At 46.2% G+C, this 25,628-nt stretch overlaps 1 protein-coding gene across 1 annotated transcript in view; it reads left to right on the forward strand.

Moving 5' to 3' along the window:
- The window catches only part of LOC147703537 (vomeronasal type-2 receptor 26-like), a 64,398-nt gene extending 41,066 nt beyond the window's left edge, over nt 1-23,332 (forward strand). Inside the window, exon 3 of the mRNA XM_086929505.1 lies at nt 22,437-23,332. Within this exon, the coding sequence (XP_086785631.1) occupies nt 22,437-23,332 (896 nt within the window). The remainder of the gene's footprint in view (nt 1-22,436) is intronic.
- The last annotated feature ends 2,296 nt before the right edge of the window (nt 23,333-25,628 follow it).

Here is a 25,628-nt window from a genome sequence, read left to right on the forward strand (position 1 = left end):
TGGGGTGGCGTCCGCGTGTCTCAACAATGTCCCCCCCCATGATGCCACCCTTCGTGCTAGGTAATCGTCTAAACACTTCACCGGACACATGGAAGACCCTGGAATCCTGCGAATGACTATGCAGTCTCCCACCCCACTTTGATCGGTTTTTGACTTGACAAAGGATACCGTCATAGTCTCACCCCTGATCTGAACGTGTTCCCGGCACAAACCCCCCGCCACATCCCGCTTGCTCCTTGCAACCAGCTCACTTATCCTCATAGCCCCGTGAAATGCAAGCGTAAAAGCAGCTCTGAACAAACAGGCCTCGAACTGAGACGAGCATATGGCGGGGAGTGTGGCCAGCAACTGGGACAACCTATCCAGACCTATCGGGCGCCTCTCATCTACTCTGCGACCCTCAAGGCGTTGCCACCCACGCAGCGCTTTCTGTACCGCAAAAGACGCTGTCGGGTCCTGGATATTATGAGCCCTGGCAACAAAGGAGATGGCAGCACGATGCCTCTGGGCTGTAGCCACCGACTTCCCAGCCTTACGCAAGGACATCAGAAAATGTACTACCCAATCCTCATGCCCCCAAAGTCCCCCTCTCTCAGTCCCCAAAAAGGCTAAATAAGCCCGAAACGCCCCTTCGTATGCCTTCCTCGTCCTTGGTGCTAGACTCTCTCCCACGAGGTAACGAAGTTCGGGGCACCGAGAGACCAGAGAGCTTCGGGAAAGGGTGCTGGCTCTGGGTCCGCTGAGGGAAGGAAACCCGAGAAAGCCTGCATTTGAAAACGAGACAGTGCATCAGCAGCCTGATTCATCACCCCCGGGACATGTTTTGCTCAGAATACCACGTTCAGTTGCATACACAGTAAGACAATTTCTTTAAGCAGCCTCAAAATCATTTTACAACGTGCTGCCTGACTATTGATGCATTCTACAACGGTCATATTGTCAGACCAAAATATGACAGAGTGATTTTTGAATCCATCGGGCCAGGATCTGAGGGCCACCAAAATGGGAAACAGCTCAAGGAAAGCAATATTACTCATCAGCCCCTCTTCGTGCCACCATGTTGGCCACTTTTGTGCCGACCATTTTGTGCCGAAGATGGCGCCGAAACCCATGCTTCCCGCTGAATCCGTCCATAGACCAAGCTCTTCAGAGGACAAGGCCGGTTTGTTCCAGACGACTCGACCATTGAAATCCGCCAAAAATGCTAACCAAATACGCATGTCTTGGCGGACCTCGGCCGATAACCTCGTGCGATGGTGACCCTCCTTTAGGCCGACCATCGCCTGTGCAATCGAACGGGAGAAGGGGCGGGCCATCGGGATCACCCTTAAGGCAAAATTCAACTTCCCCACCAATTGCTGCAATTGATGCAGCGTAACTTTAGATGCAGTAATACACATTTGCAGGGTTGTCTTAAATTTCGATACTTTGGAAGCTGGTAAACGAAAACAACCCTCACTAGAGTCCAACTCGATCGCGAGGAACTCGAGGCAAGTCGTGGGACCCACAGTTTTACCTGGTGCCAACGGCACGCCAAATTGATTCATTAAAACACAAAATTCAGTCAAGGCCCGGGCACATTCATCATCCCCAGCGGCCCCAAGGAACAGAAAGTCATCGAGGTAATGCATCACATTCCGAAAACCTGTTTTCATCGTGTAAACCCAGTGTAGAAAACTACTGAATTTCTCGAAATAAGCACAAGATATAGAGCACCCCATCGGCATACACCTGTCCATGTAATACAAACCTTGAAACATGAATCCCAAAAGACGTTGGTCTTCCGGGTATACCGGGAGCAAACGGAACGCTGACTCGATATCTGATTTCGCCATCAGCGTCCCGGGCCCCAGGCGATTCAAAATGGCTACGGCCTCATCGAATGATGCGTACCGCACCGAACACATTTCTGGATTAATTGCATCGTTTACCGAAAGGCCATGAGGAGCTGATAAATTGTGAATCAATCGAAACTCACCCGGGTCCTTCTTGGGGACCACCCCTAAAGGAGAACAAACAAAGTTCGGTACCGGGGGAACACGAAACGGGCCGGCAACCCGACCTCGGGTAACCTCTTTCCGGATCTTATCCTGTACTACAGTCGTATGCTGCAAGACGGAAAGTTGATTTTTGCACGTCCCGACACCCTGAAAGTTACCCACTGGGATGCGGAAACCATATGAAAAACCGTTTCGTAGCACCCCAGCAGAAGTACGATCTGGGTATTCGCTGAGCCAGGGAATCATCGCCAGGGTATCAATCGGGGTTGGTAAAGGCGCCCCTCGGACTATATTAGACCTGTTTAGCGCCTCCTCTACCCCCATTTTCACCCGATTTGGCTCTGCACGAGGACTCAGGATGGGGTGCCCCACAACCACTACATTCGTGTTTGAATTTACAAGATCCCGGGGGCCTAGTACATTTACTTCTGTTGAAATTGAAACAGAAACCCCTCTTCCCTGTATTGCCGGCGGGTCTCGGGTAATCGTCTGTACCCGTACCCGACCGAAAGGGTGTCCCCCCATTTTGGCGGGAGGACTCACCAACAGCACTCCCCACCAACGGCACTTTCAACATCCCCGACTCTTTCATCTTATTCCATGTCAAAGAATCGTAACAGTCCCAGGTTAAACTTTTGTTATGCTCCATCGCTTTCCTGAAAAGGTTGTCATAACAGAACCATTGGTTACCTTGGTGTGATGTCGAGTACCCCATAATTCGTGACTGATATACTGGAAATTCAGGGAGCAAATCAGGCCTACGTTCCCCCAAAATTGCCGTAAAAATTCCCCAAGCATTACCCCAGTTACCAATATTTTCATTAACTTTAAAGGCGGCCATTTTTGCGCGCCAAACACTCGGATGCATCAGATCCTTTTGACCCTTAACAGTTTCGACCTCATAGTGATCAACGAGCAGGGAGAAAATGTTAACGTATTCCCCCGCCCAAATCTTTTCCTTTATTGGCAAAGGAACATGTTGCCCCAATTTTTCTCTACGAGACGGTGTTGACTCATCCCTTGCAATCGGCAATGGCCGCTTACCTGCGCCGGACGCTGCTTCCGTCCCTCGTGGCTTGTCTATCGCCGCATCCGGCGCATGCACCTTGGCTGTATCACGTTTCTCGCGCAACTGCTTTATGAATGCTTGCGCTTCGGTAGCCATGGCGCCCCCATTACCGTCCCCCAACCATGCTGCTAACTGTGCCGCCAATTCGGGAGGCATATCCTCGGCAGACGTCGGGGTGACTACCACGGGAATCGGATTCCCCTCCTCCGGTACCGGGGCCGGTACCGGGGCTGGCGCCTCGAGCGGGGAACAGGGAACCGGGACGTCTCCCCCGACCGGCCCCCTTCTCGGCCTCTTTGGCTTCCCTCCGGCCGGTGGACGCCCCGATCCCTCCTCGCCGTCTCGCTCCGCCAACCGCTTCTTAATTTCGGACATGTCCTTCATGAGGGCCCGAACCAACTGGTCAGTCGACATTCTCTTCGCTCCTTTCTTGGGCATCTTTTCAGACGAAGTATCTAAAAGACAAAGAGAGAGATTAAAACGCTCAAAATTGGCTCTTCGTTCTGTCCCGAGCTCACGTGCAGCGAGGAGGTGCAGCTTCAGAGCACAAGAACAAGAGGATGTCTTCTGGTCTTGCGTCCCTTTTTATCCGTCTTCAGGGCGGGCGTATACCCGCCCCTGCCTGCCCCTGAGGGCGTGGCTGGCTGCGTCGGTGTCTAGGCCAGCCCACTCTAGGGCGGGAACGAGCGCGCCCCGGCTACGCCGCTTCGGGCATACCAGCTGAGACGCGCCTCCCGCCCAAAATGGCTTCCCGGGGGGATCGAGGCACTCGGCCATACGTTCGGGGGGACCGATTCGGTCGCCCCTTTCCAAACGTCCAGTAACCACCGCCAACCCCCACACAAAATAATATGAGCGCGTATACTGTGTTTTGGTATGAAAAATATAATTATTAAGAAATGTAAATTATGGATGTTGTTGTCACAAAAAAAAAAAATTACCCCAACTCACCCCCCCTCACTAACCAAACCAATGTCCAAAAATCAAAAAGTCCCCATTCCCAAAAACCCAATTCCCACCCCCTCCAACAGTCTTTAAAAAAGGGGCAAGGGAAAGTCACTTCCTCCGGCGGCGTAGTGTGGACAGCTGGTGCTGCACGTCCCGCAGCTCTTTGCGGAGATCCCGGAGCTGGCGCTGATGAATTTCACCCAACCGCTCCAGGTAGTCCACTCGCTTTTGGAGGCGGCGCACACGTGCCATCCAGGCTCTGGGGGGGCAGCTGTTGTTTTTGCTGCTGTGCGGCGGCGGCGGAAGGCTGTCGGGCCTCGGCTCCGTTTGGCTGGAGGCTTGTGGCTGGTGGACCCGGGGGCAGTGGAGGAGGATGTACTGGTTGATGTTGATGTGTCCTCATGCTCCCGAGCCCACAACCGCCGAACCTCGGCACAAATAGCCTCCAGCTTACGGGCCCTGGCCTGGACAGCCATCTCCTTGCGGGTGAGCTTTTTTGGAGTAGCATCTATGAAGAAAGAAAGAAAAATACTGTAGCCAATAGTCTTTAACATAAAGTCAAAATAATTCAACGTAAAGTTGACACTCAGTAACACCAGCATAAGTAACACCAGCAAGTAGCAAACACAGTATAACATTTTGAAGATAACGGACCAGGTTTTTTGATTGTCGAACCACAACTGGCGCCTCCCGTGTGTGACGTTATTTTTAATTTCTAACCACTATTTTGATGGTGCCCCAGATAGGAGGAAGAACCTAAACCTCCAATTAGGACCAAGATCCAAACATAATTGATACAACAGGTATCTGTGCACACGTCGCCTTTTACAGAGTAAATGCAGTAGGTAATCAAACAACACAAGCAATAGACAAACAATGTGGAAGTAGTCTTGATGGAAGTTTTTCTTCAATTCAGATTTTATTCACCACGTCCAGCCAACACGTGTTTCGTCAGGGCTACTAGCCCACAACTTCATCAGGGCTCCCGCGGGCAGCGGTTTCAAAGCTATTGCCACAATGGCTATGTGCTCTCAGCCGGTTCTAATTCCGTCTACCGGGTACTGTGGAGGCTCTCGCTGATTCGTCTCAGCCGCCTCAGCTTTCCAGCGTCTCCGCGTGTAAATGACTTCTGCATTTACACGCGGAGACGCTGGAAAGCAGTACGGCTTAACCTGCCGCGCACACGGATACTCCTATGGTGTGTCGCATCTTTGGTATTAACCATCACATGGACGGCTGAGACAAATCAGCCGTCTAATAGGAAAGTTATGTAATTCACTAACTACACCAACAACAAAAAGGTTCTAGTACGACTGCCATCACTCAGCAGCACGAGACGTCGCGTGACAGACACAGTCCGTCATCATGATTGCAGACCACTAACAAATGTCCTATAACAAGTAATAAATAATATACTATACGTATCAATCCACCACTATCTCTTCAAAGTGGCAGCAGCAGGCAGGAGTACAAAGAAGGACTATACTTTAGTGTACTGTCTCTACCATTACGCAGTAATGCTCTCAAATGAGTAAAAAGTGGAAAACAAGTAAGCATAGTAGCAACGCCAATAACCAGGCGAGCACCTGCAATGACAAAAGCTATTTAAAGATTAATTTACCTGCAATGTAATCGAATCAGCAGCATTCGTACTCTTCAGGAAAGAAATAGATTAGCAATATAACAGAGCAAAAGAAAAAAAAGTAGTTATTAAATAGCTACTTACCAAGGCCAGGGATCTCCAATCCTAGCAGGTCGAGCATATCATACTCCCGGTCCAGGATGTCAGTCCACCGGTGCGTCGCTTGGTGGTAGGTGCGCCGGACCCCAGACTCCTTACACATGCGCTGGCACACCTTCTCCCACAGCTGGCGACGCTCCCAGAAGCCGTAACCGGAAGCAATCCGCCCACCTGCTGCCACGGTCTTAGGGAGGTGGACTTGCACAAACACCATCAAGGCGGCCACCTCAACCGCAGAGAAGATCTCCCTGGCCTGGACTAGCTCCCCCCTCAAACGCCAGCAAGGGAGCCGGGTACGGGGTGCTGGGCCCTTCCCCTTGCCCTTGTCGGCTCCCTTTGCCATGGTCCTGGGCACAAGAAAAAGGAAAGAAGAATAGGTGTGAAAAAAAGTATGAGGGAGAGCGAAAGAAATAAAGTAGGTAATAAAGTAACAAAAAGTAAAAAAAACACAAAATATAGATGTCGGAAATTGTAGAGATAGATAATAAGCAAAAGAAAGCAAAATAAAGTTCAGAAAAACATAGGATTACAAAGATGTAAGATGGATAGAAAGGTAGCATGCCCAAAAACCATAGCAATGAATGAAAAACAAGATGGCCGCGCCCATAGAGGACCACGTGGGTAAGTTCGCACAATATCTTCCCCGCGAGCACGCAAAAACACGAACTCGTAATAGCGCGCCGCACACAACGCGAGATTGACAATAGCGCCCGGAACCGGAAATATACAAAGCGCACAACATGGCTGCGCCCATGTACGATCGCATGGGTAACTTCGCGGTCGGTGCGCTGCAAGCAGCTTGCGAAGACGCAAAAAAAACGGCGAACACGCAAAAAAAAAACTATTCGCAAATTTGCACGAATTCGCGTATTGCAAGTTCAATTTAGCACGAATTCGCGCCCCGCGAATCTCACGAAATTGCAAAAAAAACGAATTTTGCTAAACAGAAAGCACTTAGCAGGTGCAAAAGTTCAAGCTAATTTGTAACCATTCCCTGTAGTGCTTCCTGAGGGGCCCCTCCAGAGTTCAGTTGCCTACTTGCAACTATTCTCTGACCCTCAAAGCAGGGTCAGAGAATAGTTACAAGTATGGCACAATGCTCCTGTAAAAAAAAGTAAACTGCAACAAGAAGCACTTACAGCTAAGGAAGCAGGTGCCAGACTTGAAGCTCAAATTCAGTGACACATTAACCAGCCCCAAATGAATTCATCTCAGTTGAGGCTGGGAAGGTCTGCTTTGCTTTCCCCCATAATCAACAGTGGTGAACAAGAGGGTGGTAGTGGTGAACCAGAGGGTGCTGTGATAAACCAGAGGGGGACAGTGATGATCCAGATGGTGGCAGTGGCAAACCAGAGGGTGGCAGTGATGAACCAGAGGGTGGCTGTGATGAACCAGAGGGTGGCAGTGGTGAACCACAAAGTGATGAACCAGAGGATAGCAGTGATGAACCAGAGGGTGGCAGCCTTGAACCTGTGGGTGGCAGTGATCAACCAGAGGGTGGCAGTGATGAACCAGAAGGAGGCACTGGTGAACCAGAGGGTGCCAGTGATGATCCAGAGGGTGGCAGTGGCAAACCAGAGGGTGGCAGTGATGAACCAGAGGGTTGCAGGGATGAACCAGAGGATGGCAGAGATCAACCAGAGGGTGGCATTGGTGAACCAGAGGGTGGCAGTGATGAACCAGAGGGTGGCAGTGATGATCCAGAGGGTGGCAGTGGCGAACCAGAGGGTGGCAGTAATGAACCAGAGGGTGACAGTGATCAACCAGAGGGTGGCAGTGGTGAACCACAAGGTGATGAACCAGAGGATAGCAGTGATGAACCAGAGGGTGGCAGCCTTGAACCAGAGGGTGGCAGCCTTGAACCAGAGGGTGGCAGTGATCGACCTGAGCGTGGCAGTGATGAACCAGAGGCTGGCACTGGTGAACCAGAGGGTGGCAGTGGCAAACCAGAGGGTGGCAGTGATGAACCAGAGGGTGGCACTGGTGAACCAGAGGGTGGCAGTGATGATCCAGAGGGTGGCAGTGATGAACCAGAGGGTGGCAGTGATAATCCAGAGGGTGCTACTGGTGAACCAGAGGGTGGCAGTGGGGAACCAGAGGGTGGAAGTGATGAACCAGAGGGTGGCAGGGATGAACCAGAGGATGGCAGTGATCAACCAGAGGGTGCAGCCTTGAATCAGAGGGTGGCAGTGATCAACCAGAGGGTGGCAGTGATGAACCAGAGGGTGGCACTGGTGAACCAGAGGGTAGCAGTGATGATCCAGAGGGTGGCAGTGGCAAACCAGAGGGTGGCAGTGATGAACCAGAGGGTGGCAGTGATGATAAAGAGGGTGGCAGTGGTGAACCAGAGGGTAGCAGTAATGAACCAGAGGGTGGCAGTGATGAACCAGAGGGTGGCAGTGGTGAACCACAAGGTGATTAACCAGAGGATAGCAGTGATGAACCAGAGGGTGGCATCCTTGAACCAGAGGCTGGCAATGATCAACCAGAGGGTGGCAGTGATGAACCAGTGGGTGGCACTCGTAAACCAGAGGGTGGCAGTGATGATCCAGAGGGTGGCAGTGGCAAACCAGAGGGTGGCAGTGATGAACCAGAGGGTGGCAGTGATGATCCAGAGGGTGGCAGTGGCGAACCAGAGGGTGGCAGTAATGAACCAGAGGGTGGCAGTGGTGAACCACAAGGTGATGAACCAAAGGATAGCAGTGATGAACCAGAGGGTGGCAGTGGTGAACCAGAGGGTGGCAGTGATGATGCAGAGGGTGGCAGTGGCAAACCAGAGGGTGGCATTGGTGAACCAGAGGGTGGCAGTGATGAACCGGAGGGTGGCTGCAATGAACCACAGGGTCGCAAATCAAACAGACTGGACAACATGGGCGCGACCGTTGCGACCACAAAAGTAAGTTCACGTTCCCAAACTTGTAAAAAACCCTCGCGAACTGGCAAAAACAGCAAATTTGCAAATTTGCAGATTCGCACGAATTCGCAAATTTTGCGAATTGCGAGTTCCCTTTCGCACGAATTCGCGGATCACGAATTCGCAAATTTCCCTCCAAGTGTCTAGCCTTCCAAAGAAATCTATTTTTACTTGATCATATTCGTTAGGATTGATTTTACTATAACAATTACAAACCTGCAATTGATTCAATTCATACATATATATATATATATATATACATATATATATATTTAAACATATATATATATAATATATTTATATAAATATATAAACAAATGTATGTCTGTCTCTTTGTCCTGTATGCATTACTACACCATTCATCCGATCAGCATGAAACTTTGGGAAGTTGTTGAGTACACTCCCGCGAAGGTCTCTGGCAAAAAAAATTTAAAAAAATTTAAAATTATAAATTGAAAAATTGTTTAAAGTTGTTAAGTACACTCCCGCGAAGGTTTCTGGCGGAAAAAAAAGAAATGTTTGTTAAATATCGGCCCACCGGCCCCCCAGGGCCCTCATAAGATTTCCAAAACTGACCGTTTACAGTTTCCGGTGCGACTCGCTTTTGCAATGACCATCCATCAACAAAGCACAAGGACAATTGCTGCAAGTGTGTGGACTACATTTGGAGAATCCGTGCGTCTCACATGGACAACTGTATGTGGCCAGCTCATGCGTCGGAAAACCTTCTGAATTATTTGTGTACGCACCAGACAGAAAAAAAAAAAATACTGTGTATCCACAAGCACTCGAATAAATAAACAAAATTAAAACAACATTTTAAAATGTTTTCCATATTAAAATGAATAAGTTTCAATAAAAATGACTAACCCTGGGTGTAGTATGCGTAGTGGGGCTACACAATGCTATGCAAAGTGGGCGAGAAACTACGCACACCTACGTACTTCACGTAGCCCCACTACGCGCCGCATGCCCCCCTCCCCCACATACCTAATTTTAGTAAATGCGCAAAGAAAAGTAAATAAAATGCACTTACCTTGTCCGCTGTGTCCCGGGGCTCCCTCTGCTCGTTCACGGCGCCGTCTTGATAACCAATGTGCATGCACGGGCGCCGCGCATGCGCATTTCCCATGAGAAATGTGCATGCGCGGCCGCCCCCGCATGCGCATTGGTTATCAAGACGGTGCCGTGAACGAGCAGAGGGAGCGCCGGGACGCAGCGGACAAGGTAAGTGGATTTTATTTACTTTTCTTTGCGCATTTACTAAAATTCGGTATGTAGGGGAGGGCAGGAGGGAGGCGGGTGGCGGGCAACTTCGCTACGCCCATGGAGTGGGCGTAGTGTTGCCTGCTACGCCAACTTTGCAAAGGGCGAATAGGCAACACTACGCCCACTCCGTGGGCGTAGCGAAGTCCTTCGCCCAGGGTTAAAAATGACACAATGTAAACTGAATGTTATTATAACAAGTTTCCTTAAATTTCCTTTCTTCTGAGATCGCAGCAACGCACGACGGGTAAGCTAGTATATATATATATATATATATATATATATATATATATATATATATATATATATATATATATATATATATATATATATATATATATATATATTCACTGAAAAAACCATAGGTTTTAGCTTTTAAAAAACCTTCGAAATTCACTCAAAAAACTATAAGTTTTAGGGGTGTTATAGTTAGCTGGACATTTCACTCATACAAAACCATTGAAATTGCTCCTATATAGTTAGTTGTACTAACTATACTTCGCGCACCCGCAATCCACTGCTGATGATGTCATATATTACTTCATTCATGACATGGTCAGTGGCATCACTGATGACATCTCAAATGACATCAATGATGACATCACTGATGACATCATCCAATGAATGTGGTTTGCTTCGTTATTTAAATATGCATTATATATATAGTAATTTGCATTGACGTATGAGTGGATATATAAAAATAAATATTTGGATGGAGGACTTTAACAATGTATAGTGTCTCACTAAATATAGTGGATAGTGACTAAACTGTGTGAATATCTGTATCACTTTGTCAGTTGTTGTATAAACTGGTTCTCCAGTTGGTTACTAGCTATGTGAAAGTCTATATTAGTTATTGATTGGTTAATTGAGTATTTGTATGGGAGAGTGAATATGTGTGTGGTTTGGTGGAGGGTGTGTGACCTCCCAAAGATGTGTGAATAGTTGATTCAGTAGATATATGAAGTTAAAACTACATGTTCTAACAGTTGTTTGGGTGAGTGAATATCTTTATTTGTGTGGTGATGAGCAAATATATTTCTCAATGGTACATGTCCAACAAACTAGAAAAATAAAAGGCAGTGTATGTGTCAGTTGTTTTATATAAATAAGTATGCATAAGACTCAATGATTGTGTGAGTGACTGTATGGATAATTGTATACTTGTAATAATGATTTTATAATATACTAAATATGACTTACTATCTAAATGAATAGATGTAGTGGTGTTTGTAGAAGTGTGTAGCTAAGTAAGTATGTAAGTATGATCCATTGTTTGCATAAGTGAGTAGGATAACTTCATATGTGAATAGGTTGTGTGCTGGTGTGTAATGTCGATATAGGTGTATAAGTATTTTTGATAGTGTTCTATTGTACATTGACAGTATGTATGAGTGAATCTACAGGTAAGTGATTAAATGTGTGTATACCTCTAGGAATCAATGAGTGGGTTTTTAGATACTTGTATTGCTGTGTCAATGGATTCAAATATGACACTCTGTATTTTACAAAGAGTGAAGAAAGATTTTACTAGTGTATGAAAAGGTGTATGTGATTGTCACGTGGATGATGTCATCAGGGATGTCATCATTGATGTCATTTGAGATGTCATCAGTGATGTCACTGACCATGTCATGAATGATGTAATATGTGACATCATCAGCAGTGGATTGCGGGTGCGCGAAATATAGTTAGTACAACTAACTATATAGGAGCAATTTCAATGGTTTTGTATGAGTGAAATGTCCAGCTAACTATAACACCCCTAAAACTTATAGTTTTTTGAGTGAATTTCAAAGGGTTTTTTAAAAGGTAATTCCTAACTATATAAGGCCTGAAACCTATGGTTTTTTCAGTGAATTTACAAGGTTTTTTAAATGATAATTCCTAACTATATAAGGCCTGAAACCTATGGTTTTTTCAGTGAATTTGCAAGGTTTTGTAAATGCAAATTCCTAACTATATAAGGCCTGAAACCTATGGTTTTTTTCAGTGAATTTGCAAGGTTTTTTAAATGCTAATACCTAACTATATTAGGCCTGAAACCTATGGTTTTTTAATTGAATTTGCAAGGTTTTTTAAATGATTTTTTTTAAATGTATTAATTTGTTTTTTTTTATACTGATTTACTACATTTTTGTAGGCTGGTGTTCAGAGGGCACGCCCCCTTTGTACAACTAATTACCCTTGCATACTGGGGGTCCCTGGGGGGTCAACTAGCCCATGAGGAGCCTCCAGTATGCGCCAAGGGGCTGCATTGCTTTGCCCTGGGGTGGAGGTCCCCGGGGAAGTGTGGGGGGGATTATGGACCCCCCACACTTCTTTATCACTATGCCCCCGCGATTTGGTCCCCCCGGGGTGTAATTTTTAAAAAAACAGACCAGGTTTAAAAAAAAAAACGTGGTCCTTGTTTGTCCTTGTGGGACCACCTGGGCAGGCCTAGGGTGTCAGGGTGTATCTACCCTGCCCCCTTTTTGTGTTCTGCACATTTGCTTTTTTGCTTTCTTTTGCCTTTGTCTATTGAGCACAAGATGGATGTCAACACTTCCTGGTTAGAAGTGTTGACAGCCAATGAGCATGCAGCTTTCTCAGGAAGACATGCTGATTGGCTGCCACTGTCTGTCAACACAAGCACAAGATGGATGCCACCACTTCCTGGTTAGAAGTGTTGACAGCCAATGAGCATGCAGCTTTCTCAGGAAGACATGCTGATTGGCTGCCACTGTCTGTCAACACTCCAAGCCAGAAAGTGTTGGCAGCCATATTGTGCCTTGGTAGAACTAAGGCACAATAAAGCAGTGAAACAAAGGTGCAAACCACGCAAAGGGAAGCACCCTGACCCCCTAGGCCTGCTCAGGGGGTCCCACAAGGACCCCCAGGCCCAAAAGAAATAATTATTATTTTTTTTTTAAATCGCGGGATACGCGCACCGTACGCTTTAATGCTTTAATATACTTTTCTTTATGGCGTTAGATGCTGGGGAAAATGTTGTTACACATATAAGTCTATCTTGACTTTTCTTGGGTTTTGGTTCCAATAAGGTTTCTCTAGGGCAATACAATGCTCGTTTTAGGGAGCGGCGTACATGTTTCCATGGGTAGCCCCTACTCCTAAGCTTGTTGCTGAGAATTTTTGCCTTAGTGAAGTAGTCTTCTTTAAAATAGCAGTTCCTCCGAATACGGAAAAACTGTGAGAAAGGAAGGGAGTCTCTCAAGGCACAGGATGGTGACTGCTGTAGTTGAGCAGGGTGTTACGTTCAGTGGGCTTACGGTGAAGACTGGTGGTGAGGTGGCCATCAGTGTGAAAAACCTTTACTTTTGGCACAATCAATTTTGACAGAAAGTATTTCTCGAATTGCAACTCATCGAATGTAGTGTATGCAATTTTCTGCCCTTGCATGATGATCTATGAGGTCAAACCAGCCAGAAGATAAAGCTTCGTATTGGACAGCCCCGCAGCAGGATTCGCTGCAACACTGCTACCCCCCCCTGGTTGAACACTTCAAGGACAAAGGACACACTGAAAAAGACCTGACATGGACAATAATCACACTGATCAAACCCCCACCACGGGGCACTGATATGTCACAACTACTGAACAAAGAGGAACTTCACTGGAAACTACGAACTAATAGTATCCGCAATGGATTAAACCGGCTTGAAGATTGGACTTCATTACTCTGACCCACTATGTTGCCTCAACCTGGAAAACTTTTGATGCCTTCCTAGTTTTTTCTCCAAAACCAGAATGTATTCATAATGTAAAGCACATATGTCTTCATAATGTAAAGCACATATGCACTAATGTTCCTTAATTCTTCACACTGCACCCCTACTCGCTTGTCACCCAACTATACTAGCCCACGCTCTAATCGCTACCACTCTAAGATGGTCGCCGCCTCCATTCACTCCAGCCTGTTCCAATAGGGCCGCCGCAACCGCGGGTCCAGTCCCTCTTCCCTTTTCACCCATACCTTGACAGATTACTTAAGCCGGCCATTCTCAACCGGCCCAGCAGCGATCCCCGCCCGCCTGACGCCGTGGATGCCACTGAGCAACCAGCAAGTAAGTAATTTCTGGGAACCCCCAATCCCGACCTGCCCCACCCGCGTGGTCCTTGATCTACCCTGATCTCCCTCCCCTTTTTTCTCCCCCAGCGAGACGCGGCCGTCACGGTCTCGAAGCCAAGAGCTATCCCGCTCCTAATTGGTAAATATGGACTATCTGTAGACATGTATAAAATGTTTCCCCTGCTTCCACGTTATTCATTTTCCACCCCCTTTCCCCGGCAGGCACCAGATTGAGCACTCCGCTCCATTCCCCGGCAGACATCAGATTGAGCAATTTTGCTCCCCAAACCTTGGTTAACAGTCACCGGAAACCCAACAATTGGTAAATCCTAACCCTTGCTCCTGCCGCCACACGCGTCAGAATCCCGCATAATGATATTTCCAGCCTGTTTTCTCACGCGCCCCACCACCTCTGGAGCCACCCACGTTGGCGGTCCTGCTATATCTTTCACCTTCACTATAATCACTGCGCCGTAATCATGTCACAATGTTAAACTGTTATAAAGACCACTGCGCCATATGTCACCCATTCTTTCACTGCTAATGCGCCATTTTTTGACTCTATTATAGACACACAGCTATTCTGAGAATTAGCTATCTAACTTCTTCACGCCAAAATGTCTCTATCGTCGAGTCCGCCCATTCACTCGCAGTTATACGTTTTCTATGTTGGCACTCACTATTCCACCATACCATGGCTAAATGTAGGCCTCACTGCCACCACTATGGGGCATATAGTAGAACTTGGCGTAATGTTGATGTCGCCTTTTTGATCTTTTCGTCACCTCTATGCATTCATGTCACGGTTGGTCTAACGGAAAACATGCCTAGCATTTGAAACGCACTACCTTCCTTTTATTTATTTTTTTTTCCCCCCTGAATTCTCTCCACTTTGTTATTTATGTACAGTTTTAAATAGGCAAATGTCACTTTGATTTCAAGACAAACATGATGTATGTTCTTGCCCTGAAGATGATGCCCTGTCTTTAAGTTTCGGCATCGAAGCGTCGTTGACCAATTAGCACCATATGTACTAGAAATGTCGAATAATGATTTGTACAATGGTGTTCAAAAACATAATCAAGTCTGTTCACTGAGCACAAGTACACAGACTGCCTTGTTTGCTTTTGCCTGAATTTTTCGTTGTTTTGTCTTGTTCACTGTGATTCACGGGTCGTGCCCACTTGTCATTTATGGAAAATCCTTGTGCTATTGTTTAAACTTACTAAATAAAATACTGTCCGGCTGGACAAAGGGCATACTTACTATTTTGTGTGTGCCTATCATTACCTTGATCCCTCAAATACTAGGGTCCACTCTTCTCTATATTTAGATACTGTGTGACAACCACCGGCATACTATGCATACGGGTAGAAGCGGACCAGTGTTATATTGTGGAGAAGTGTGGCTCAGGGGTTAGAGGCGGCAGACCCGGAAGCTGAGATCGGCCCTGGACCAGGGTTCAATTCCCCGCCTTGGCGGGTCTTGGGCTCAAAAATTCCACGGACTTGATAATTCTTGCTCCGGTACCTTCTCGACTCACGGGTTCACACTCTGCGACTCTGGGCAATAGCTTGCTTAATCTCCACAATGGCCCCTCGCGGTGGGATGCCTGGCTTTCACCTTGTGGATACCCTGCCGGGGTTATCTCACAGGGGAATACCAGGACGGGTTCCCTAAGCAAGCGCCGGGAAACCCTTTGTGGGTAGCTGTGCGCTATATAAGCTCAAATACATTTACATATTACTGCGTGAAATAACGCACTTCTGAAACACACGTATACCTATAATTGGTGCGTAGAGGCTTTCGACACAGACCCCTAATCCATATTTGCAACTGCACATGCGTGCAGAGGTTCTCTTGAAGGTGTGGCAACAAGGTCTAGGGTGTACTGCTTTGTCATCATACGTGTTGATAATGTACTTGAGTGACCTCACCGAGGCCAGTTCCTTGCGAGACTGACCTCAAACCTTGTAATGAATTGCTGTAACATGCTAAGTGTAACTCCCCCAGTAGGTATTAGGCTGAATATATGGTTTGTGTTTCTTGTGCACCTGTCCAAACTCAATTTAACCGTGAATGGTCCTTGCCCTAGCGTTTTATTGTGAGAGGCTAGCATAGCATCAGTTGTATTACATAAAGACCATTGAAATGCGACATTAAATGAGAGCGTCTAGCATAACACTAGTTGCATCACCATCCGACTATCAACTGAGAGCGCTTAGCACAGCATCAGTTGTATTACCTGGGGAACATTGAAATTACGTTTACAGGGAGGGTGCCCAGCAAAGCCCCATACAGGGGTGCTTGGTGAGTGCAATGATGCTTGGGTTGTCTGGTTAAAATGATAACTGTGTTTACTAGAGTCACTGGTGCATGTGACCAAACATCCCCATATTTGTGGGCCCTGCTCCAGAGTCCACAAACACGAACTCTTGGAACCCTTCAAATACGCATTCAATTGCTTACATCGTTCTCCCAGCCTAGTGAACAAACACAGGCACTTCGATGCCATGTAGCCCTAACAGAGCAGTCGGACAACGTTTGCAAGTAGCCATTGCTTAGCTTTTTTGAGTCCCTTGTACCATACCTCCTCCTACTAAAAATGAACACCTAAATGGCTCATTGACTTGTGGGATTGTTGCCAATGAATTAGAAGTCAACCCAGTATTCAATCTACTGTAGGTGTATTTATCGCCTATATTGTTTGAGGTGCTGAAATGTTCCCTTTGAAGCAATAGTCAGCCATGCCCACCATACCTAAGGGTAATTGTACAGTATAGCTGCAGAAGCCTTAACACATAGACACCCCTTATGAGTAACCCAGTATAAATGTACATGTACTACAGTGCCATGAGAAAAACGCCCCAATGAGCCATGAACTAATAAACTCATTGCATTCCTACTACCGGCAACAGGGGTATCAAACATTATATCACCTTAAGCTATCAGCGTGTGTTCACCTACGTTGTAACAGCAGCTGAGCAACACGGGAAGCACATCATAGCTGATCCCTTTTCCGTTGGCGACACTGATCCCGTGCTGGCTCGTCCCTCTACCTCTTTCATCCTCCGGTGGTCAAGAACCAGTGACGTAGGTCTTTTAACGACTGGGCTGCACACACTGCGTTGAACCCAGTTGCTTGCAACCTAGAACACAGCAAGAAAACAGATCGGTTGATGCCTCTGGAGAGGCTGAGGAGCAGCCGTGCCTCCCATGATCCAGGAAACATTTGGCTTGCTAAGGGTAAACGTACCATGCTCGGCCCTTGATTCCCAGATGAGCCCAAAATATGGTGTTAAAACAATGGGTAGACCATTGCCAATAGCGATTTCCATATTTCTTACCAAATGCCCTTTGAAAGTCATCAGTGCTTTTTAAGAAACATAATCTGCCCAGCCCCTGACCCCCACAACTATCTAGCTGTGGTGCTAACACAAATGGGGAATACACCGCCCCAACATGGCCGCCCATATTTTCTACATCCACACTGTAAATGATACCCCTGCGTTTTAAACTTGCCCTAAAGAGTGCGCTGCTCGCGCTACCGTAATAGAAGACAACACACTTGATCACTCGGGCCGCAGTAGTACAAAGCAAACAACTGCGGGAAATCGCAATACCCAAACCTACCTCAAGGTTCACTTAAACCTTGTAAAGGCTGGCCCCAACGCTTTATCAAAATGTACCCTCACATTTTGTCAACTAAATACTATTGCATACATCTATAATTGAAGTGAGGTAGTGTGGCTCACTGGTTAGAGGCGGCAGACCCGAGAGCAGAGGACGGCCCGGGACCAGGGTTCGATTCCCGGCGCGGCAGGTTTCTGGACCAGGGTCAGCGGACTCGATAATTCTCTCGCCTCGGTGCCCACTCTGATCAGCGATCACACTCGGCAACTCTGGGCATTAGCTTGCCTCATCTTCACTAACGGTCCCACCAGACCGCTGGGGATGCCTGGTCTCACCCTGGAGATACCCATTAAGGGACCATCTCTCAGGGAAGCCAGGAAGGGTTTCGCAGCGGTCGAAGCGCCTTGGGACCCTCCGGGTAAGTAGTGCGCTATATAAATGCCTATACATTTACAAGGAACCTCTACAATGAAACACCTGGAATCGAACACTCAAACTTTGAGGGTAAGAGTCTAAGGCCTTAAGTATTAGTCCACATTGACTCTGCAAACAGACCAGCAGGTGCCTGTTAAAGGATGCGCTCTCTGTTCTGTGCCGCAACAGCTGATCCCTTTGTTGTAGCGTGCAATGCAACCTCGCGGCCGGTGCCCCTTAATAAATGCACTATTTTCCCAACAAGGGCCTTGATGCATTTGCGACCACTTAGACAAAGTACCAATGTTGGTGCATTTAACAATGTTGGGTTACGCAGGCTGGGACTAGACACCCTCTCCGTCTTTGCTGCACGCGCAGCTGATACAGATGCCCCTTTCAGAGAGAAATTTGACCTCTATGTTCTTAGCGCTACCCACAAAAGGAACAGGACTGCGTCTCACATCACCCGAGATATGCACCCATGCATCCAAGGCCTACGTCCACATCCTGAAGCAGAACTGAGTTATTTACCCAATTTATCATGCAACTTGCAGCCCACTATGCCATCGCAGTCAAGGATGCCCCCCAGCCTGTCCTTATAACAAAGCAGCAATTGCACAACACAGGCCGCCGCTCAACTAATGTCCCCCTGTATGGCTCCCACTTTCACACCAAGCGATTGAGCACTGTCCCAAATCCTAGGAAAAATGCCACCACGAAAGCACTACTTTTTTGGCAACTGTAAACAATTTGCCCGGGCTGGCATACTGAGCGTGGGGATTAGTGTGATTTTTAATCGGGGACGCTGCTCCACAGCACTACGCACTTGCCGACAACGTCTACAACCAGGCTTGCCCATGTCACCAGGAGCCTGGACAACACTCACCTTTTTTAGAAAGGCTGAAAACAGCCCCCTGATTCGAACCTCTGACCATGATGTCAAACGCAGATCAATGCTGTGGAAACAGCAACCACCCACACCTCCAGTTATCTAGAGTAACCGGACCTTGCAGTGCAGGGCGAGAACCCCACGCAGACGACGTCCTCAGCAACGCTGGGCCGAAAAACTCTGATGTCCCCCGGCCAGCCCTACGGGTGACCGCAGCACAACCGTCCAAAGCAGGTCACACGTGGCATCCCGGAATTCCTTGCGCTTTTCATTTAGAGACAGGCGCCGCTGATCCAAGGCTGCTCACAGTCCCAGGGGGCAACCTGCAAAATAAAGCAAGAAGGGGTTGCCCGGTTCCCAATGCCGCCGCTCCACGGTCCAACGACCAACCTGCAAAAACAAAATCAAACTAAATTAAAGTTACAGCCTCCTAGCGAGGCTGCTGAAAAAGAATTACAGCCACCTAGAGGCTGGAGGGGGCAGGCCGTGGAGCGTGGGGTCAAAGAGGGAGACTCCCGCGCTGCCCAGCCTTTTAAACCCTCAATGGCCAGGCCGGTTCTAACCGGCCTGGCCTTTGCTCCCTAGTGACCCTGAAGTGATTCCGGGTACTAGTGACCCGGAAGTGATTCAATCACTTCCGGGCCACCGACGAGCCCAGGGTCCAATCTGCGATGAGGCACGCCAGCCGCGTCATTGTGACACGGCGGGGGCGCACCCCTCCACAGAGAGCGGGTGGGGGTCGGGGCGTCTGCCATGCTTGCGGCAGGCCAATGCCAGCCCCGCCTTTCTCTTCTCGTTGCAACTGCCCAACTGTACAATTAGAGCAAGGCCTGAACATGGAATCAACTTTTAAGGACAACAGCGCCTGAGCACAAGCATGAGATAATGACAAGTTGTCCTTAAAGAAACAAGGACAACTTGTCAACACCCCCCTTTTTTACAGCAAACAAAAGAAAAGTGACTTTGAAAAGAAATAGAACACGCATTCAGTAAATTATACAATGAGCAACCTGTAAGGGCAATGCAATACAAAAGCAGTGGCAAGGAAAAAGTACTGAAAACATGCATCTTAAAATAACTACAGCGTAGTTTATTAAGTAATTTCGTGTGGAAGAAAGAAAAGTCACATTTGCTTCCCCTGGTATACTCTGTGAGGAAACCCAGAGGAAGGGGACTGAAGTGCAGTGGCCCCCAGGAGTGCAAAAGTCAAGCCGAGGAAGGTCAAAGGGAAGGAGAAGGGATTCTTCACCAGAGGAAGGAGAAGAGGCGCAGCACAAGTCGGAAACAGCTCGACGCATTCTAGACTCATCACAGGGATGATGCAGCAGAGGAGGGGGAGACACAGCATGGAGGAAAAATAAAGCAAAAGGTTAAAGGGAGAAGGCGCAAAGTGGGAAATATGACACACACATGGAGAAGAGATTGGGCCAGAAGAGGGAAACACATTCCAGAAGTAAACAAGCAGCTAAATAAATAATAAAATGCGGGCGCCATGATACATATAAAGCGCTGCCCCCGAATACATGAAAAACATGTATGTAGGTAAATAAATAAATATCAACGGGCGGCATGCTACATTTAAAGCACAGCAACCAGATACATCAAAAACATGTTCGCAGTTAAACAAATAACTATGCTAAATATAAAGTGCAGCGCCTAAAGACATAAAAAATCAACAGGGCAAGGAACACTATTAGGGAATAAATTAAACAAGTAGTCCCCAAAGAACACTTAATACAAGTGGAAGAAATCCGTAGTTTGGCCGTGCTCCTCACATAAAAGTGAAAGTGATGTATCAGAGTGCTAACCAATAGGGACCCAGTAAAGATAAGTGAGCCAGGAGTGAACCAATTGCAAGCAGCAGGCGAGATTACACTCAGCACAAGTGATTCCATCCGATCTTTCAAACAGCGCAAGCTATCGCGATAAAGATAAGTACATGGATTCCACCACAGTAGTCAAAAACAGGATAGGTTTAGTAGAGGTAGTACATATCACATTACCCAACTTAGCTCTGAGGAAGGATGTAACATGGATAGAAATTATTAAAATCTAAGGGCCATATGTATCAAGCCGTTTTTAAATCGCAAAGGCCGAAATTCGGCCTTTGCGACTCGCAAACGGCCGTTTTGCACGTTTTGGAATGTATGAAACATTCCCAAAATAAGGAATTGCAAACTTGTGCGATTCCTTATTTTTCCATAGCATTTAGGGAATTGCAAATTTACGATTCCTTAAATGCTATGTATGTAGCAATTTTAGCTTGCAAATTTAGTTTAAGAATTCGCAAATTACCACCAACTTTCAGTTGATGGTAACTTGCGAATTCTTCCAGAAATGCACGAATTGGCATATTTAAAGGTGGCATATGATGCACACACATGCCCATAGGGCATGTATGTGCGCCATATGCACATACACGTTCTTTTCAGGGGTGCAGCAGGGTGTCTTTGAGACACCCCTGCACCCTTGCAATAATTCTCAAATTGCGATTAGCAAATTGCGAATTCGCAATTTGAGAATTATTTTGCATTCATTCCTATGGGCCTCCTGGCCCATAGGAATGCATTGGAAATTATTCCTTAATTGCGAATTCGCAAAATGCGAATTCGCAAATAAGGAAGCTTAAGGAATCACAAATAAAAAGCGGTTTTGTTCATACATACCATTTTGCATTTCCTAAATAGCGATTCCTTAAAATTCGCTATTTAGGAAATGCAAAATAGTTTGATGATACATATGGCCCTTAGAGCTCTTCAGTAGTTACACATCTCAAGTCCCCAGGCTGCAAAATCGAATCGAACTCAACTACTGATTACAAAACAATAATATTTATTGGAAACGATTTCTTTGGTATATATTTGCTGCCAACTATCAGAACTTGACACTTGGCAAGACTGAGTTCTAACATTTGCCCTACATTTTAAAGGCAGATAGTTATATCATCAGGAAACTGTTTGTAGAATTGACAAAGGCATGGCGTAGTTTGTCTTGTTTCTACCAAGTTTTTCTATAAGCCGTCCTCCACTGAGGCCATTAGATCTAGTGTTGGATTTGTCTCTGGCCGAGGGGTTTCCATCCTTGAGAGCTCTATAGATACCATGTTCCTCAAAGTGAAAGCTTCCTTACTTGTGGTCACTACTTTCATCAGGAGACAAACTGTGTCCTTCACCATCTTACTGAGCACACTAAACTTAGCTGAGCAAGCGCAGCACATTAGCTGTGCAAGTCAAATTCTGATTGTTGCAGCGTTATTACATCACAAGCTTTAGAGCTGAAGAAATCTCTGTGCCACCATTTAAGGCCCTCTTTCTTGGTAAGTTGCCTTACAATTGTTTGTGTATTTCAATACGTGATAGAGTGTCTTCATAGAAAATGTAATGTATAGAATACCTTGCTTTTCCCATTGTGCCTAAAATTGAGCTTTCCTTTACAAAATTCACTTTTTGAAGTATTAAAGCTGTCATGAGCTCACTCTATATTTCTATTTCAGATTCTTCAGACTGCATAAAGTGCCCTGGTGATCACTGGTCCAGTGAGCAGCGAGACAGATGCATACCAAAGTCTGTCATTTTTCTGTCATACACAGATGTTCTTGGTTTCATTTTAGCATTTATATCCATTTTCTTTTTCCTAAATGCTTCCTATGTCTTTGGGGTCTTTGTGTGGCACAGGGGGACGCCAGTGGTGAGAGCTAACAATCTTGGCATCAGTTATGTCCTGCTAGTCTCCCTTATGTTGTGCTTCCTCTGTCCCTTGGGTTTCATTGGCCGGCCGGTGGAAGTAACCTGCATGCTACGCCAAATCATATTTGGGGTCGGCTTCTCCCTGTGTGTTTCTTGTGTACTTGCTAAAACCTTCACAGTTGTGATTGCTTTCGGAGCCACAAAGCCTGATAGCAATCTGAAGAGATTCCTAGGTCCAAGGGTAGCCTACACCATCGTTCTGTCCTGCACTTTATTTCCAGTGACTATTGGGGTGGCTTGGCTGGCAACGTCTCCTTCTTTCCCGGAACACATTACTAGCCCTGCCATGAAAGACATAATCCTGGGATGCAACGAGGGCTCCATCGTTTGGTTCTACAGCATGTTGGCCTTCATGGGACTCTTGGCCAGCGTGAGTTTTCTGGTTTCCTTTCTGGCCAGGAACTTACCTGACAGCTTCAACGAGACCAAGTTCATCACATTCAGCATGCTCGTGTTCGTCAGCGTCTGGCTGTCATTCATTCCAGCCTATCTGAGCACCAAGGGAAAGTATCTGGTTGCTGTTGAGATATTTGCTATTTTGTCCTCAAGTGCAGGTCTCCTCTTTTGTATATTTGTACCCAAAGTATTCATAATATTTTGGAGGCCAGAGAGGAACACGCGTAACTATTTGATTTCACATTAAAAAAATGATAGATATGCGTGAGTGAGCAGTATGCATCACTAATACTACTGAATCATACGAAGCAGTGGCATTGATCATCTCAATGGATAAACACACACAAACACACACCGATACACACACACGTACATATATGGGGAGACCCTTAAAGTTACAACTAAGCTTCCCGAATTATTCTTTCTAGTTCATTCTACACCAGAAATTCTCAAAACTGTTGTTTGTGGAACTTTGCAATTTTAGCTATGACAAAAGGAGCAAACTTTGTAGTAGGTGACATAAAGGCGCAATTTGCATAGAAATGTCTTTAGGCGGTTATTGTTTTTGCACAGTGGTATTGTGCATGCTCACAAGGAAAGCCACTCACCTTTCAGACGCCCTACGGAAATGTAAAGGCTGAGTCACAGCCCAGTCGCCACCTTTCCTTTGGCCTTCAGCTAGGGCGACTAGTAGCGAGCAGAATTGTCAAAATGAAGTTATTAAATTCGCTGCTTTTGTTTCAATAGAGACTTTTTTTCTTTCGCTTGATTTTCTTAAGACATATTTATCCTTGGGGACAAAAGATTCCAAATTGTTGTAGCCTTTGAGTGTTAAAAGGGCTACAGCAAGTGGCACGATAAGTGACTGCTAAATAAGAAAGTCTATATGGGCTTGCTTAATTCTTGCATTTCATTTGCATCAATTTAACGGGTAAAATGATTGGGTTCCTTTGCAACCACAGCATAGCATGTTCGTGAACCACATCCCTGCACACTAGATGGTGCGAAAAAAGCACACAACTTGCACCTGGCTTCTTTATCACAACAATCTATTGTGTTGTCCAGGGAGGCAGAGGAATCTGAGTTAGAGCAGCTACAAAGTAATCCATTTCTTATCAACCTTTTCCTGTATGTGGTTTTGTCTAAAATACCTTTCTGTACTTCTAGGCAACGGAACAGTGAAACAAGTGTACAAAAATGTGTACCTGGCCAAGTTTAGCTCACTTAGTTTTTATTGAATTTTTTTTTAATCCATTCTTTTAGGCTTGCATTTGCTTCTAGTTTACTGCTGGCAATTGAGCATTTGAAACGCCTTCAAGTTACAAAGATGGCCTTCTTGAAAGTGGCTTGCCCAAGGGCCTTTGTTTTGTTTTACACATCAGGAACCCAAAGTTAGCCATTAGTAGGACACCAGCTCTATGGAGGGAATTGCAGCCTGATTAATCAAGCCGAAATGGGCTCGCAAAGGGCCAGATTCTGAGAATCTGGCCCTTTGCGAGTTCTATTTTTGCATTTGGGATTCATCATCCCAAATGCAAAAATCGGTAATAGCGATTTCGCTATTTTGCGATGAATTACATTTAAGGAATCTCAATTTGAGAATCCTTAAATGCAATTCATCATCCATTTTAAAATTGCGAATTCTCAATTTCAGCCCGCTATTTACCGCGAGGTCAAACTTCGTGGTAAATAGCGAAAACTTTAGAAAAATGCTTGTAAAAGCATTTTTCTAAGTTGCATGTTGCACACACATATGTCCTTTGGACATGTGTGTGCGCAACACCTGTTCGTATTTACTTTTAAGGGGTGCTACAGGGTGTCCTTTGGACACCCCTGGCATCCTTTAAATCGCAATCTTATTTGCGATTAGCAATTTGCTAATCGCAAATAAGGAATATGTAGGAATCGCTTTTGTTTTTGCGATTCCTACATGAATGCCGTTTTGCGAGTCTGGAATAGCGATTCCTTATGATTCGCTATTTCAAACTCGCAAAACGGCACTATGATGAATCAGGCTGTTAGTCTTTACCATGGAAGTTCTTCGAAATTGTATTGCTCTGTGTTCCTCTGTATGGGCCCGTAACTAATTTGTAGTCCGCACATTGTGAAATAAGAGGGATTCATTGGACAAGAGCCCTCTTTTAACTTCAAGAAATGGCTTTGTGAAATAGGTAAAATTATTGCCATAAGTTGGTGTTTATATCACTAAATAGGAATTAGTGCAGTTGCATGAAGTTGGTGCATTTTTTCTTGATAAATGGTTTTGTTGGTAAAATATAGCAAATTATTTGGCCGAATTGCAATCCTGTGGATAATTTCCACAAATGTACTATTCGTCAAATGCACTTGACAGTGCATTTGGGCATTTTTTGGTACTTTGTTCCACAACGATGTGGGTTTGATTTTGTCCCAATGCGTTGAGCTTCCATAATCCAACTTCAAATATTAGTTGGTGTCATTTGGAACATTCCACTGTCCACAGGAAAAAGAGAGGGAGGATAGGAGTTGATGGGAATTCAATTTTCTGAATACCCCGCATTTCA

The sequence above is a fragment of the Lissotriton vulgaris genome, chromosome 7 (assembly GCF_964263255.1).
Source record: "Lissotriton vulgaris chromosome 7, aLisVul1.2, whole genome shotgun sequence".
NCBI classification, from domain to species: Eukaryota; Metazoa; Chordata; class Amphibia; order Caudata; family Salamandridae; genus Lissotriton; species Lissotriton vulgaris.